Source organism: Elaeis guineensis, chromosome 10 (genome assembly GCF_000442705.2).
Source record: "Elaeis guineensis isolate ETL-2024a chromosome 10, EG11, whole genome shotgun sequence".
NCBI classification, from domain to species: Eukaryota; Viridiplantae; Streptophyta; class Magnoliopsida; order Arecales; family Arecaceae; genus Elaeis; species Elaeis guineensis.
In genome coordinates this window covers 6,068,178-6,084,447 of record NC_026002.2, presented here as the reverse complement: position 1 = coordinate 6,084,447, position 16,270 = coordinate 6,068,178, and the positions used below count along the sequence as shown (strand labels likewise).

Here is a 16,270-nt window from a genome sequence, read left to right as displayed (position 1 = left end):
CATATGACCTAACCAGGTTATATCAGGTAACTTGTTCTTTATAAATTACAGCATGAAAGTATAACCCAATAAAATCTGATGAAAACGCTGATGATACCTGACAGTAACAATGACTTAGATGTCCTCATAATAGCCATAAAATATTTTTTACACTAATAAAAATCAGATTACAAATTAGTGAATGTGCTGGTCACTAGTGCGGAAATTGTGCTATATGCCATGGGACAATAGTGACCGGAATCAATCCCTTTTTTTTCAAATTAAAATCAAACTTAATATAAGCCAAGATTAGAGGTTAATAGTGTTAGAAAATTTTAGAAAATCATGCAACAAAATTAGATACATAAAATGTTGTCATCCAAGCCGGAAACTAGGGCTGCGCTCATGCCATTAAGCTAATTAGGGCAGACCTGATAGCATGCATGCCACCAAATAGGCTCTGATGAATGCTTGCTTGGATATCGAGGAGGGTCCAACCTAATAAGACCATCATGCACAAGTTTGGCCACAAAAAGATTATGTTTCCAAATTAGAAAATTTTTATGTGACTCTATCCTTTTTCAAATCTGAATATGAGTGTTTTGATGTGTGTATGCATGTCATATTAATTGGTTATCCCAATCTAACTGGGCTTGCAAGTGGGCGACACAAGATAGGAAACTAGAGTGCTAAGTTAATTAGTTACAAGGAAATGGATCCAAAACAAGTTGGGAGTTCAATATAGCCTTAAAGATTTCAGATTAGGATCTCATCATAATCTTATTAAAGTCTGAGGGATGGCTGCCAAGGTTAATTAAAAAATATGTCTCTAGAAGATAAGAAATCAAGATAACCTACCTTTAGTCGGCCAGGACATCTCAAAATTAGGATTAGGATGCTGGCCATAGGTGATGGATGTTTGGATACTTATGGCATGTTTCCAACCAGGTTTCAGATATGCTAATAGAATCTCAGCCTCTTCATGATGTAAGAAACAAGGAAAATAAGAAACCCTAAATAAATCCTCGAATTTTTCAAGAGCCAATAACAAATGCTGTACTTCTATGATGAAGAGTCTAATATTCTCACAATCATGGCTCATTGGTCTCATCATAAGTATTTCATGGAAATATTTGATGATTGTAGGTATGATTTGGAAAATTAACATATTAACACGTAATGTGATAAAGAATATAATCAAATTGTTTACATCATCAAATGGTTGTTATTTTAATATTTTTTCTTAGAAGACTTAAATAAAAAAATATGAAGAATCTGCCTTTTTTTTTTTTTTTTTTTTTTAAGATTACACTACTATAACTTATAACCAAGAAGTTCAATATAATAGTGCAATTTATTATATCCTTGGATCTTATTGTTGTATATCTATAGATCATCAACATGGATCACCTCCATTAATCTACAAGACAGCAATATATCAAAGAACTCATCAAGATCAGGTCTGATTGGATCCTGCGATGTTGAAGTTAGCAAGAGGATTTTTCTGTAACGGTGTAGAAGATGATATAAATAAGGGAGTCTTAGTATAGTAATTGGCCTACATTTCATGGAGGGATTTCAGATCCATTTATAGCCCCGGGATCTAGAATCTCTCAAAGGTTGTGTTGTAATTGATTGGAGTCATGCAATAACTGCCGAGGGTTATGCTATAACGACTCAAGATTGTATCCTAACCACCTTAAGATATGGTGTAACCACTTAAGATCATTATGGTAATCTTTAATTATTGGCTTAATGGAGGGAGTGCATTTCCATATAGAGTGGAGAGCAGGTGAGAGGGCTTATGTTGATTTGGATAGATATTGAGTTGAAATAGCTGCTTGTTCAAACTGCAAGACTTCGGGGATCGCTTCTAGTCTATTTAACTTGGCTCTTAGATTAGTCGAGGTAGATCTATTTTGATAATGCTAATTGCCATATTAGCTTTTAGTTGGGGCAAATCCGTTCATGCTACATCATTAGGCCCATTTTACACCACATCATTTGTCCTCTATTTTTGAGTCTGAGCCATCTCTTTTGGTTCTGATGAAGGAAGTAATTGCATCTTCCATTTTTATGCTGTTTTGAGGTGCAGCATTGACTATTTGATGGACAATGTTGGACGGTTAGACTCATAAGGCATGGTTCGAGCAAGGTTTTAGACACAAAAATATAATCCCAATCTCTTGTGCTTCTTCATAACGTGAGAAACAAGGGAAATAAGAAACCCTAAGTGGATCCTAGAATTTGCAATAAGAAATGCTCGAGTCCTTCAATGACAGAGTCTAGCATTCTCATAGCGATGGCTCACTGGCATCATCACGAGTATTTCATTAAATATTTGATGATTATTGGTATGATCTAGAAAATTAATATACTACCACATAATGTAATAGAGAATATAATCAAATTATTTTACATCATCGAATGGTTGTTATTTTAATATTCTTTTTATTAGAAGACTCAAATGAAAAGTGTGAAGAATGTGCCTTTTGTTTTTGAAGGATTATACTGCTATAACTTATGACCAAGAAGTTCAATCTAACAATGCAATTCGTTATTTCTCAAAAAAACAATGCAATTCGTTATATCCTTTGGAAATGATATTACATGCTTAAGAACGAATTCCGAGGATAAAAGAGTAACTGGCAAGGGTGCTGACTCCTTGAAATAAGTAGTCATTCTATTTTAAGGATCTCTTTGGCCTAAAAGGGAAAGCAATTACAGTAATTGATCGAGATTTTTATTAGTCAAAATGAAACCATTATATTGTTGTCATCACCTTCCATCCTTGTCTGAGTTGTTATTATGTGACTAAATAAGTATAATGATTTCAATTTCTAAGGATGCCATTTGCATACTTTCCTTGACTTTGTGGTCATGAAGAGGATCTGATGACAAAGTAGTGGTCACCTTCCATGCATATTGATTTCCTTAGAAGGTATCTAGGATTTTTTTTTTCTATGAAGAATGTTCACACACAACTCCTATTGTCAGTTTACGGAAAAAAATTTATCTTCCAACTTGTCAGATGTTTCATGAAATCAGCAGTCACTGGTTGATTGAGGATTTTAAGTTTATAAATTCCTATCATGCAGGGTTGAAGAGAACAATGCTTTTTAATGGAGAGGTTCAATATAATAGGGGTATCATGGGAATAGCAAAAATTTAAAAGATTATGTAGGTATTATCGAAGGGGACATTTCAAAAATAGAGAAATGTTCACATGCATATTTAATAGGAGCATCATGAGAAAAGCTGAAAATTTGAAAGATTGCAAGGTATTATGGAATGCGGGCGTTCTAACCGGAGAGAAAGTTATTGCATGCTTATACCATACATACAAATTTTAAAATTTTTAATATAGGACTTTTTCTATGCATAAGAGCCGTTGGCCAACCCTAGAGATGATAACAACATTCCAATAGCTTGTCCACCAACACAAAAAAAAAAAAAAACAAAAAACAAAAAAAACAAAAGGGTGCAGCTATTGCAACACCAAAATCATCCATGATAAATTAGAATCAGAATGGCGCAGATGCATTTGAATATTTTCATGATAAATAGTGAATGAATATTAAATTTCTAGACTAGGTGAAAGATTTGAATGACTGATTATCCATAGCTCATGATAGCATACAGGGGTGTAACGCTGAACAGAAATATAATGGCGAACATTAAATTGAACATCTAAATCTATTCATGAAGCAATTCCTGATTTAGTTATCAGAGTTTAGCAGCAAATGAACATCTGAATATAGGATTACAAGGGTTTGCCACCTCCAGAAGCAGTAGGTGGATCTAGAAACTTGAGTGAACATAAAGCTGAGTTCACCTAAGATCATAAACATTTATTCAACATTGGTACCCAACATATGCATGGAAAATTTCTAGAGAATGCATGACACAGAGAGGGCAGCTGCATCAGCCTTTGTTAGTTTCCTTGGGTTTCTGTCAAAATGGCAGCAGGTGTTAATCAACAAAATAATCAAACAAAAATGATGAATGAAATTATGCAGCCCTAATTAGTACCTAAGAAGTGGCAACTCTTTTAATTAAACAAACAAAGCTCAAAGTTATCCACTTTCACTAGTACAATAACGAGTTAGATTTGCTTATTTTTTGTCTTTCAAATCCAACATCATGTTGACCATAAAAGAAAAAGGATGTTGGAAGAGACATGCCCATTAGTTGTAGAAAAATTAAATACTAAAATCTTTTAATATGAAATTATATATGAAGCATTTACCACATTTTCTCAAGGATATATAACATATACTAATTATTCACTCCCATAATCAAGTTTAAGTATATATTCCATATTTATCTTGCAACAAACCTTTGATCAACTACAAGCAAAGGTTGTAGGGTAAAACACTCAGACATTCCAGCAATTGGTCAATTTGAAAAGATATTGTCTACTAGCAAAATGGGAGGGCCATAGAGTAGTGGATTGCCCCCTTTGTCAGAACAATAGATATAGACAGCACTCCCAGAATGCACCGAGACTACCCTCCTCTCCAGCTGCTCCAAATGGACAGATTTCTCACTCAAGTCAGGTTGCACTACTTTTAGGGCGGTATCAGAGAGGACGTTGAAGGCCAAGGACCTAGGCTCGTGTTTATGCACCGACTTAACATATGCACAAGCATCCAATGTGATAGTAATACGTACATTAAATCCTCTTTGTGCCTTATGATTATAAGTCTTGAAAGCTTTGTAAGCTTGTGAACTATAATTGCTAATTTAATTGAATTATTAGTAACAATAAAACTTAAAATTGTGATAGTTATGATTAGAGTATCTTTTGCATATACTTATGCAACGTTTGATCCTAGAGCTACCTATTCCATCACAACTTATAGGTTAACTAAGAGAAGTAGACTTGTGCCTATGTCCCTAGCTACTGAGATGTATGTCTCTCAATCCCGAACAGAAGTGTCATCATGGTTGTCACGGTATTCAAGTCTTGCACTATGAGCACTGGAGATCATGATCTCTTAAAAAGTCTAATAGTCCTAGATATCAAGAACTTCGATGTCATCCTAAGCATGGATTGGTTGACTACTTCTCATGCTACAATAGACTATTTTGGAAAAAGAGTGAATTTTCGAATTTTACAGCAAGTAGAATTCAGCTCTACCTATAGTGGAGTAAATGCCCCCATTTAGGTTATTTCCTCCGCACAAGCTTCTCGGTTGCTAAAAAATGATGTATAGGGTATCTGGCCACTATGACTGACACTTGGTAGGTAAAATCAAAGTTGGAAAAATGTCTCGATTGTAATGAAGTTTCCTAATGTTTTTCCAAAGGATCTATCAAGACTGCCTTCAAATAAGGAGATAGAATTCTCCATAGATCTAGTGCCTGGTGTCAAACCAATCTCTAAGATACCCTACCAAATGGCTCCAGCTGAACAGAAGAAACTAAAGGATCAGCTCCAGGAACTATACAATAAGAGCTTCAATAGAACAGTTTCTCTCCATGGGGTGCTCTAAAACTTTTTGTCAAAAAGAAGAATGAGAGTATGCAGCTGCACATAGACTACAAGGAGCTAAACAAATTGACAGTTCAGAATAAATATCTTCTACCAAGGAGTCCAGTTTTGCTAGACACACCTAGATCAATTGGACAACCTAATCTAGACTCAAAAACATAGTTCCAAAGCTAGATTTAGTTTAGCTCCAAATCAGATATATGTTCAGATGCAGATCTGCTCAATTCACCTGCACTCCTAAATCTGTAGCATCAGGATGATAGCGATTGAAGGCATATGAACTTTTAAGAGGTTAAGAGCCAGAATTTGAAAAGATAGTAATGGGATTCCTCATAAATACTTGCTGCACGACCATCAGTGTAAGACAAAATATCCTTCGTGTGACCAGTAATGGTAGCAATTTCAGTGATGCTAGAGACTAATGCTGCAATAGATAATGTAAGGAGATTATGTCTAGAACTCCTCTCACTAGCCTAGTATGCTAGGAAGTCTTCCTATCTGATCATCTATCACCTTCTACTCTTCTAGAAGGCTTTTGCATCATATGCCTTGTCCTTTGTAGCAGGAAGTTTTTATACAAGGTGCCCACAATCAGTTCAGACTCACACCAGCATCCTTGGAAATTCATGTTCTTTTTTTCTTTTTTTGAAAGATTTGTTCCCTGAACTCTTTACCGAATCTTATCGTGGACCCACTCCCTCTCCAACTAAGGTTTTTACGGCCACTAATAAAATCACAAAAATGAATAATAATGTTGTTTCTGTTTGTGTATAAAGGAACATGCATGTGGGGATCCAAATGTTTAGGCAAAGTTAATATTTTTTTGATCTATTAATTATTAACTACAGTTCTGCTACTCTCAAGAAAATTCCAGACTTCAAATTTTGTGTTACTTTGAGCTCACCGGATGTTTTTCATGTTTTGTTGAGTACTTCTGGATCTGTGTCAAGTGAACTGAAAGCTAGAATTAAAACAAAGTGCAAGAATGCCCCTAAGGTCCATAAAAATTAAAAATTTTATATAGATGCCTCCTTAAGCATTGCATCCAGAATTTCAGAATCCCAAAACTACCAAGGCATGTTTGCTGTTCAGAGTAGTATGGCATAAATAGCATCCATGAAAAGTATGCTATAGTACTGATGGCTGATGTGGCATTTTAGCCCATAATTTAATATAATCTTAAAAACCAATACACAAATAAAGGCGTAAAAACTGAAAATAAATCTGCTATATGCAATCAAATGTGCTGATGCATTGGCCATCTTTTCGTCCATTTCTTCTTCTCCTTCTTTATTATTCTATCAATCATCATGGGTGCTGTCCATATAATAAAATTGCTCCAGCATCAAAATAATATTTTCTTATTGCAACATTTAGTATAAAGTTTAATAGCCTTGATTGTCCTTTTTGCTTTCATATTCCTCTAAAACTGACCCCACTGTGTGCACCTTTGTTGCTGATTAAGTCATCAACTATGGAAAACACACAATTGACTATTAGTATTGATCAGTCCTTCGTATTCAATTGCACCAATTATTTGAAAATCAGCATAGTGTGCACTCAATAGTAACTTGAAGTTCTCTTACAGCACTTGACTGACTATTTTTTTGATAATTCCTTCAAATTTAACTGCACTAATTATTTAAAATTAAACATAATGCTCACCCAAATTTTGCATAGTTTCATAGTAGTAACTTGAAATACCATTATGAATCAGCTTCAAGTGATCTTCATGCCATGGTTCCTGCATCCAGAACTACAGACTAATTTATTGGTCAGGTTCAAATGATCTTTTGATAGCTCAGAATCCTTAAATTTAGCATTTTCCATCCTCTTCTCTTGGACCAGACAACAAGCATTTTGATTGAGCAAAACCTTTGCTCAGCTCATTAGGTAGATCCTTGCATACACCGGCCATATACCCAATGGGTCCTGCATGCACTACTCACTTGCCCCAACTATATGATATCATATGAAGACTATCCGATATCATATGAAGACTGTCGTTTCAATCCTATGCACATAAATATGTTGAAAGAACAGTACAAATTTCCCCCAAGTATTGTTGCAGAATGAGAGGAAAAGGAGATAAAATATGAAAACACCAACACCTTTTTTATTTTATTAAGGACTAGAACATACCTTCAATGCTTTGATAAAACATGCTCCAGATCATTCTGCAATAACTGTAATAGCACATGCCAATTATCAAGGTCAGTGGATAAGGAAAGCGAAAGAATCTCCAAGAAACATGCTGGAACTCTGCATGGCCAAGACCAAAGAGCAAACAAAAACCTGAATTGCCTCTAGCATAAGCATTTATTTACATATATGAGCTGCACCACTTCACACTCCTTGCTGTTCAATGCTATTTAGTGGAAAGTCTGCTTTTGGTATCCAGATTTCTTTAGGTTCTAAAAGTCAATGACAAACAATTGAATGCCTCATATAATGGATACAATGGATCTCATTTACTTCTGAAGAGTGGATATGATTTTTATGCTTTGAACTCTGCAGAGAAACTTTTATGTACTTTGAAGTTATTTTGTTTAAAAATTGTAGTTCTAAAAGACAGAAAAGCTTTCTGATGCTTGGCTCCCTTTCTTAGTTAAGAGCTCCTCCATGATGTTCTTACCAAGATATCCAAGAACCACCATTAACCAAATGCTGATGTCAAGGAAATTTAAAGATCTGTCGTCAATTGTAAACATGTTTTTGATACAATTTTCAAGATATTACTTGGGAATTACCTACTATAAGTACTAATAGCTTTTGAGCCATTCAAATGGATACCATCAATAAAAAATGGGAAACAGAAAAGGCATCTCAAACTTACATCTCACATCCAATAAACCGAAGAGAGTTAAGGCAACAAGAGCACACGAATCTATTGACCAATACATTATGATAAACAAAATATAACGAACAGATACAGATTGAAATTTCTCGGCTTTCCAATTACAGAATAAAATGAGCAGCATAGTAACTTCAGTTTAATACCTCATCAAGCTTACAGTGACATGACCAGGAATCCCTATATTGTCATTGTCTCTCTTCCCTCCATGCTTCCCTTATGCATCGGTCAGCATGTATTGATCCCATCCTTACAATCCCTGGTCAGGTTATTGAACGTCTCGACCCTTGTCTTTGCCCTGTACAGCACCTCTGTATCCACGGCCACCCTCATATACCCATCAAACTCCACCGGCCGTCCAGCATTGAGTGCCATTGTCTCATTATACCACTCGCTCTTGTTCCCCCACATCTCCTTGTAATCATCAAGTAAATGCACCTTGAAGTGCGACCTCAGCTTATCGAAGTAGTTATAGAATGGCTCATTGGTAGCAATGTATAAGTTCCTCATCGTTTTAATTACCTTCACCAGCTTCTTCACAAGCACATCAGGGGATGTGTCAGCATCCAAATTAGGCCACAGCTGCTTATTCTGAGCCTTCGCCCCACGGACCACATGGATGGCATCATAATCCCAGTCCATCTTTCCGGCGATCTCCGTGACAATGTTCGTCAGCCGCTTGGACTTCCAGATGGCATGCCATGGTCGCTGCACATACTTGGCAGCCCGGCCCTCGCATACACGGTACCAGTAATTCTCAGGCTCAGGCCCATCGAACTGCCTCCAGATGACCGTGCTCCTGTCCTTCTTGAGCTGCATCGGGGTGACCTTGTAGGTGGGCACCTTGCGAACTGAGATCCGGCTGCCGCCCTTCTTCCGGGCAGCGGCGCGGTCCCACCACCGCCATTGCCGCAAGAAGGCCTCCTCTTCCACCACGGACGCCGACTCCTTGAGGTGCTCGAAATCAAAGTAAAACCGGAAATCCTTACCCTCCTCATCCCGGCCACTAGGATTATACGTGGCAGCCAGGCAAATGCTCAGATCCATGATGAATGTCCGGTTCAAGAACTGCGCTTCCCCGAGGCCGCACAGGAAGCTCCAGAGGTACTGATTCATCCCCTTGCAGTAGTCTCCTCCGCGAGTGTAGTAGAGATACCGCCCCTTCCGGAAGTCTGATTCGGATCCGAGTGTCGGGATCGTGTCGTTGATCTCGGAGTCCGAGATCTGGACGGCCGGGGACCTGGTGGTTGTGGTGGTGGTGGAGGAGGAGGACGGCGGGCGAGTGCGGGGCAGGGCGGCGTTGGTGCCCGAGCGAAATTTCCCAACAGAGACGACCTCGAAGGTGCAGTTGTCGGCGGGGGTGAGGCGGAAGCGGCGGTAGTCCCTGTATCGGCGCCAGGATTTCTCTTTCCGGTTGCGGAAGCGCCAGGCAGCGTCGCATTCGTCGGGCTTGGATCCGGCGACGGGGATCTCGTAGCCGAGGAAGATGATGGAGCGGCGGAAAGAGACCCGCGAGTTGAAGCGCCGGATCGCGGTGAGGACGCGGGGATCGGAGCAGTTGAGCGGCGCGTCGGGATCGCAGGTGGCGGCCGCAGCGGTGGGGGCGGAGGCAACAGGCGGCGCCGCGGCAGGGGGGGAGAGGAGGGATGCGTTGGGGGGAAGGGGGACGAGGTCCTCACCGGTGGGGAGGAGGGATTCGTCGGTGGCGAAGGTGGCGTTGGGGAGGGTCGCGGCGAGGTTCTTGGTGAGGGCGGCGGAGGACTGAAGCCAGGGGTCGGGGGGTTGGTAGGTGACGGCGATGACGGTGAAGACGAGCACGGAGAAGACGAAGGCGGTGAAGCACACATTGCTGATCACCTTGATCAGCTTCTGACCCACCGGCAGCTCGGCCGCAGCGGCAGTGCCGCCCGTCTCCTTCATTTCGGTGGCGAGTCGATGGATCCCGAGGTTAGACTGCTCCGCAGAGGCTGGGAACTGGGAATTGGGAGGAGGAACGGTGGTTGCTGGTGACCTGAGCGATGCGTGCGGCGTCCGGATCCGGTCCCCGTGCGGAGAGTGAGAGCAAAGGCCAAGACAGAGGGTAGGAAGATGCTGTGTACACCGTACCCAACCCTTAACGTATCCCGATCCGGTTTTCCTGAAGGCTTGAAGTGTGTGTTTACTTGGGCGACTGCTCTGGAGTCTGGGTCTTGGTTGAAAGGAAAGCAAAACGTAAACGTCAGAGAGGGCGACTCCTCACCTTCCGGTTTTAAGGGGTTTTTTTTTTTTTTTTTTGAAAGGCTGCTGTTTGATTTGATTTGATTTTTTTTTTTTCATTTATAAAATAAAATATTTATAAAAAAAATTAGAAAATAAAATATCACGATAAAATGTCCGAGCCATTCCTGCAACGGTCTGGTTGCGCTTCGTTCAAGAAGGGCCAAACGAAGCATGGTCATATCATTCTTGTAGAAAATATCAGATCCTTTTGTAAATCCATCTTAAGGTGCCAAGGCCAAATTCCCAAGTCATGCAGCCAAAATAATTCAATCCAAACACCACTTCTCAAGGGATAAATATGGGCATTTTATTTTTTCTCAACAGTATGCTGGTCGTACATCACCATCATGGACTTTCCCATGTAAGCGATGGCCAACCAGCTGAAAAACAACTTTTCACTAAGAACATCTTATTTGATTGTACAATAAATAATGGTTTTTGTGATGTACTAAAAAGAGGGTAACTGGTCTTTCATCTTGATAAGATCTTCTTTTTTTTTTTGGGGGGGGGCTACCTTAGGCACATAGGATTGATGCATCATGTAAGCTTGTTATATGCCATCTCTGTTTACACCTCATCTCGGCAATGGCCTCGAGTGGGTGCTAGGTAGGCAAGACTAACGACCAAGACAGGTTGGAGTAACGCGATCCCAGCTAGATCTAATAGAATTCCACAATGATAGACCAAGTGTTCATAGGAGGCATAGAGATGCCGATTGAAGGATGCTAAATTCCTTTCCACATGATTGTGAAAATATATGGCTTGCGGTTATATAGCGCAAAAAAATACATAGGGTTGTGGAGCAATACAGTCGGAAACTGATAGAGATGATGGGGAACCAACATGGCAGTTGGGACTACAGCTATAAATGGTTATTCGGTAATTTTAGACTTATATTTATAAATAATAGAATGTAATATGAATCAAGGACCTCCTACCAATCAAAGTACTAGACTTTATCTTAATCTTTATCTCTAATTTATCATTATTTTAATTCTTTTAAATTATTTGCTTTAGTTTCTAATACATCTCTAATTTATCAATAGTAATAGAGTTTTTGGAACTCAGACAATACCCAACTTCCTCTTTTGAGCAAATAGTGATACAGTAACAAAAATCTATGAAGATCAAAACATCTAGACCCACGTTACTATACTATATTAAAGATAATAGAGTGATCGCACCCTCTTCATATTAAACAACTAAACATGAAATTGTAATTATATATTTTTTAAATTCAAATATTCCAAATAGATACCTGTCAATACAAATGCAACATTCTTATTGCAATAGCATCTAGAAATAATCACAACCAAATGATCCCTTCATCAAGTGGACTTGAATTTTTTTTGGAATCTAAGCAACTTAGTTTTTCTTTGACAGAACTTTTTTTTTTACTATTTTTCAGAGATAAAAATAAAATTTATTTCTATTTTCTAATTTTTTTAAAAATATAAAAATATTTATTACAATTGATTAGTTTCAAAAATAAACTTAGAGATGGTGGCAAAAGTGGTGATAGCAATAGCAAAAATTGTAAAGAGGTGATGGTGTTGACGGTGGGTTTAGTGGTGGTACGGTGGAGGTGGCAAAAATGACGATGGTGGTGTTTGAGCATGGCAAAATATGCCAGCAGCAGCCACATGATGATCAGCCCGCATGTAATAAAGTGGAGTGCATGTACATGTCTATTCCTTTTCTTGCAAGTCTAAGAGTGGAGTGCAAGTATGAAAGAGGAGGGAGAGAGATTTTTTTTCCTCTTCTACTTCTTTTCTTTCGCAAACGAGGGGAATGGCCGGAAATTCTTCTAGGAAAGAGATAGAGGGAGGAAGGAGGCGGCGGAATTCTGTGGTGTATCACGGCCAAAAGGTCAGCAGCACCGAGTGGCAGCGATCACGGTAGCATTCAAAAGAGAAAGAAACAGAGGAGGAAAAGAAAGAGAACAAGCCTCGGCCATCGAATCGACCCTCATCGCGGATCTCCGGTGGCTCAGGCTTCAACATCAGCCATAAAGGATAGCTGGAGAGAAGCGGCGGCGTCCGACTTCAAGGAGGGAAAAAAAAAAATCAAAACAGAGCATCTCTCTTGAGATGAAATCCGACGACTATTCGACCGGAATCTAAGATCTTAAGATCAAAGACGATGGCAAGGAAGTTTGATCTAGCGACGCTTCAATGGCCTTCCTCCATAGTGACGAATGAACCAGAAGAAGGATCCAAGTCGGCGTGGAAGATGAAGGGGTAATGGAATTGGAATCGAAGCATACGAGGTATTTGGGCATCGGAATCTCCTCAAACTCGACTTCTAGTCGAGCAAGGAGATGAATCCGGACCTAATGGGAGTCTTCCCTCGTCACAGCACGTGATTTTTCATTTTGGGCCAAAGAAATTTGTTTCTGGTTTTCTGGGCCTTTTGGGCTGCTTGCACTGGTATCAGGCCCTAAAAGCGCCTGGGTGTTATGTTTCCTGGCCATGGTAGGACTCGGACGTCACGGAAGATGTCCTCCTCGACCAACGTCAAAACTTTAGGGCTATGTCAGGCAACTCAAACGAGCTCTCTTGAACGCCGCAAAGCTTCTGGCATCTCGAGACTCCAATACAATAAGAAGAGGATAAATTAAGGAAAGAAGATGACGAAGAGGAGAAGGCCAAGAAAAACCACTATCAATGAGAGATCACCCCCAGCCAAACAAAAGCCCTTCAAAATAGAGAAGAAGGAAGAAGTCACGGAGCTGAAAACCCGATCGCTCCCAATCCAGTTCAAAGATCCTGATGCCATCGAGTCATGCAGCAATGAAGATAAAGCTGTCGAAAGTTGCACTACCACCATGCTCCACCTTCCTCGCCGCGGACGTGGCCGACCGAGAAAATATCCAAGGGAAGAACAAAAGCCTATGGAGACACTGCAAGAGTTTATGAAAAAGGATGCGGTGGTGGTTCCAAAAAAGGCACGAAATATGGGGAGGAGGAAAAGAAGCCAGCAGCACCCATTCGAGCGTGGGGAAACAAGCCAGCGGCGGCTGCATGATGAGCAGTCGGAGTGTAATAAAGTGGAGTGCATGTATGATATCCCTGGGCCTATTCCAGATCTTTCAAGTCTGGGAGGGCAGGAACGGATCCTGGATCTCGATGAGTTCCTTGCAAATTGCACGGAGGTAGAATGATGAGTTTGCTAGTATGGAAGAATACAAGCAATGAAGTTTGATATTTTACGATCTTTCTTGTTGGTGTGTATAAACAAATAAATACAACAGATTTTATTTTATTTGTTAATTTCCCGATTAAGTTGATGAAAATTAAGATTTGTTGTACCAGTTTCTGAAGCCATACTGGACTTTAATTGATCAACTTTTATTGCAATATCAACCAATTTTCCAAGGATGCAAAAAAAATTATTATATATGTTTGGGAAAAATTTAACTCCTGCGAAGCTTTATGTTTTCTTTTTCCTTTTTTTTTTTTTGTGGCACATGAAAGTAAACTTGGAAACTTTATGAAATTATAAATTTGGACCTGTGTAGGTCATATCAGTTAAGCCCCTATCCAAACCAAAATCACAATGGTCCAAACCGAAATCTGAATATTCTTATTGATAGAATTTCCACTGGTGGTGGTGGAAGGGTATTCCCAAAATAATTCAAGGTGTCCTCTCATCGCATTGATCTACCATATGCGATCTACTATAAATGCATCGGTTTCAATGCTATATTAAACCACCTTACTAGCATAACAAATGATCTGGTTTTGCAACATGAATGAAGCATCTCTTGTCAAAAAAGTAGTCTTCCTTCATTAAGTTAGGTAGTCAAGGGAGCAAAAATACAGTATGTTAGCCACAAACAACAAACTACTTTTGTATTTCCAAACCCAAGTTGATAGGGTCCTTAAGTATCTAGATATCCACCACTTAACCTTACAATTACACCCCTCGGCATATTGATCTAAATGCTCCTGTTTAATTGGAATAAAGTATAAATGTTAATCTACTCCATTGATATAAATTTGCATCCAGATATCATCTCCGATCTTGATACTATAACGGCAAAAACATATTAAAAAATAATGATAGAAAGAGTTGTGGACTCAGATTGTGAGAGGATTCGTGCCGATGTATGTTTACTCCAATATTGATTATTCTCTTGGAAGATTTTGGAGACTTATATATGGGGTGTGATACAGATCTTCTGCTCATTTCTCTGATATGAGGTGACATGATCCTTGCCTGTATTGGTCTCAAAGAAGAGAAAGGAAAGAACAGTACTCGGGGACACTACACCCTTTCTCCTTTATTTAGTTGTTTCATGGTGGGAAGAGTACTTCCAACCTTTGGTAGGCATCCAAGGACAGTGGCTTCTTTAGTTCAAGAGAGGAGTCCGAAGAGAGAAGAAACATCATAGAAGGGAAGAATGCTAACAGATGGAAGCCGAAGTAAACTAATTTCTGCTTCAATTCAACCAAAATTTTGAAGTAAGGTAGCAATTAATAGACAGTGGGAAGAGTGGATACGGGGGGTCGGGTTGGTTTAAATCGGGTTTCTAAAACTTAAATTGAAATCAAACTATCTCTTTTTTATTTCAAAATTTTACAAGACAGCAGGCTTTGCATGAAGCACTACAACAGAATAGAATATTAGCGACGCAAAAAAATCATAGCTAACAATAAATTTTTATCGATAATAATTATTAGCGACGAAATTATCGTCGTTAATATTTAGTCACAAATAATGAAGAAAAAATATTTTCGTCGTCAATAATGGATATTATCGGCAAAAATTTTTCATCGTTAAATTTTTTTTTTAAAAATTATTTACAATAAAAAATATTAGTCGTAAAAAAGAGTAATTTATGATGAAATATTACGTCACTAATAAAAAATAATTATCTATGACGAAATACATTCGTCGTAATTAATTTAATTAAAATTTTTTATGAAATTTAAATTTTAAAAAAATATTAGCGTCGTAAATTTTTAGTTGCATGATAATTTTTAACATAAATTTTTATCACTAATAAATTATCGATTATTTACGACGAAAGTATTTTCATCACTATTAATTTAATATAAAATTTTAATATTTTTAAACTTATTAAAAAAATTATTTACGATCAAGTTTTTCATTGCTAATATTTTTTTTTGACGATCAATATTTCATCAGAAATAATTCTATCACTAAAAATTTACACATATTTTTTTAAAAATAATTTATGAATATATATTTTTAATTTATATTTATAATATTTTTTATAAATTAAAAATTAAAATAAAAAATAAAAAATTTACATAATAAATTCATAAATAAATTTTATCATTTTATTATATTAAATTAAAATTACACGAGATCTGAAATAAAAATAAAAGCTATATAAAGAGACCATCAAGTGTCAGCATCTGCAGAATGAGAACAGGCTGAAAAGAGAGCGCTCGGAAGAGCTCGGACCAACCTACTACAGCATCATCTACTCCATCTGCGCTATCCGCTCTATCATCTGGGTCTAGAGCAGCTAGTACTCATCGCGTGTGCAGCCAACTCATCAGTTCGCTGTCGATCCTCAGTAGTCTGCCTCTGCACCTCCGCCAGTCGAACATTGCAGGCAGTATGGATGTCAGTCCTGGACGAGCATGAGGATGAGGGAGCACTGATCCCATGCCCTAGAACCCTAACATAATAGGATCTCGTACCAA

General features: G+C 38.5%; 1 protein-coding gene across 2 annotated transcripts; it reads right to left on the bottom strand.

The window, feature by feature from the left end:
• Window positions 1–3,705: 3,705 nt before the first annotated feature.
• LOC105053469 (uncharacterized) lies at window positions 3,706–10,510 on the bottom strand. 2 transcript variants are annotated; one of them, XR_012134923.1, is made up of 3 exons: window positions 8,477–10,510; window positions 7,619–7,662; window positions 3,706–3,930 (listed from the first exon to the last, which is right to left on the bottom strand). XR_012134923.1 is itself a non-coding variant. In XM_073244649.1 (1 exon), the coding sequence occupies exon 1, from the start codon at window positions 10,248–10,250 to the stop codon at window positions 8,559–8,561; it is 1,692 nt and encodes a 563-aa protein (XP_073100750.1). In that variant the 5' UTR covers window positions 10,251–10,510; the 3' UTR covers window positions 8,340–8,558. The 2 variants fall into 2 exon arrangements, 1 of the variants encoding a protein (XP_073100750.1); XM_073244649.1 differs by lacking the exons at window positions 3,706–3,930; window positions 7,619–7,662 and having other exon boundaries at window positions 8,340–10,510.
• Window positions 10,511–16,270: the final 5,760 nt, after the last annotated feature.

What these genes read in the sequence shown, in the direction of transcription:
- LOC105053469 (XM_073244649.1), bottom strand. Translation starts at nt 10,250, where the DNA reads ATGAAGGAGACGGGCGGCACTGCCGCTGCGGCCGAGCTGCCGGTGGGT.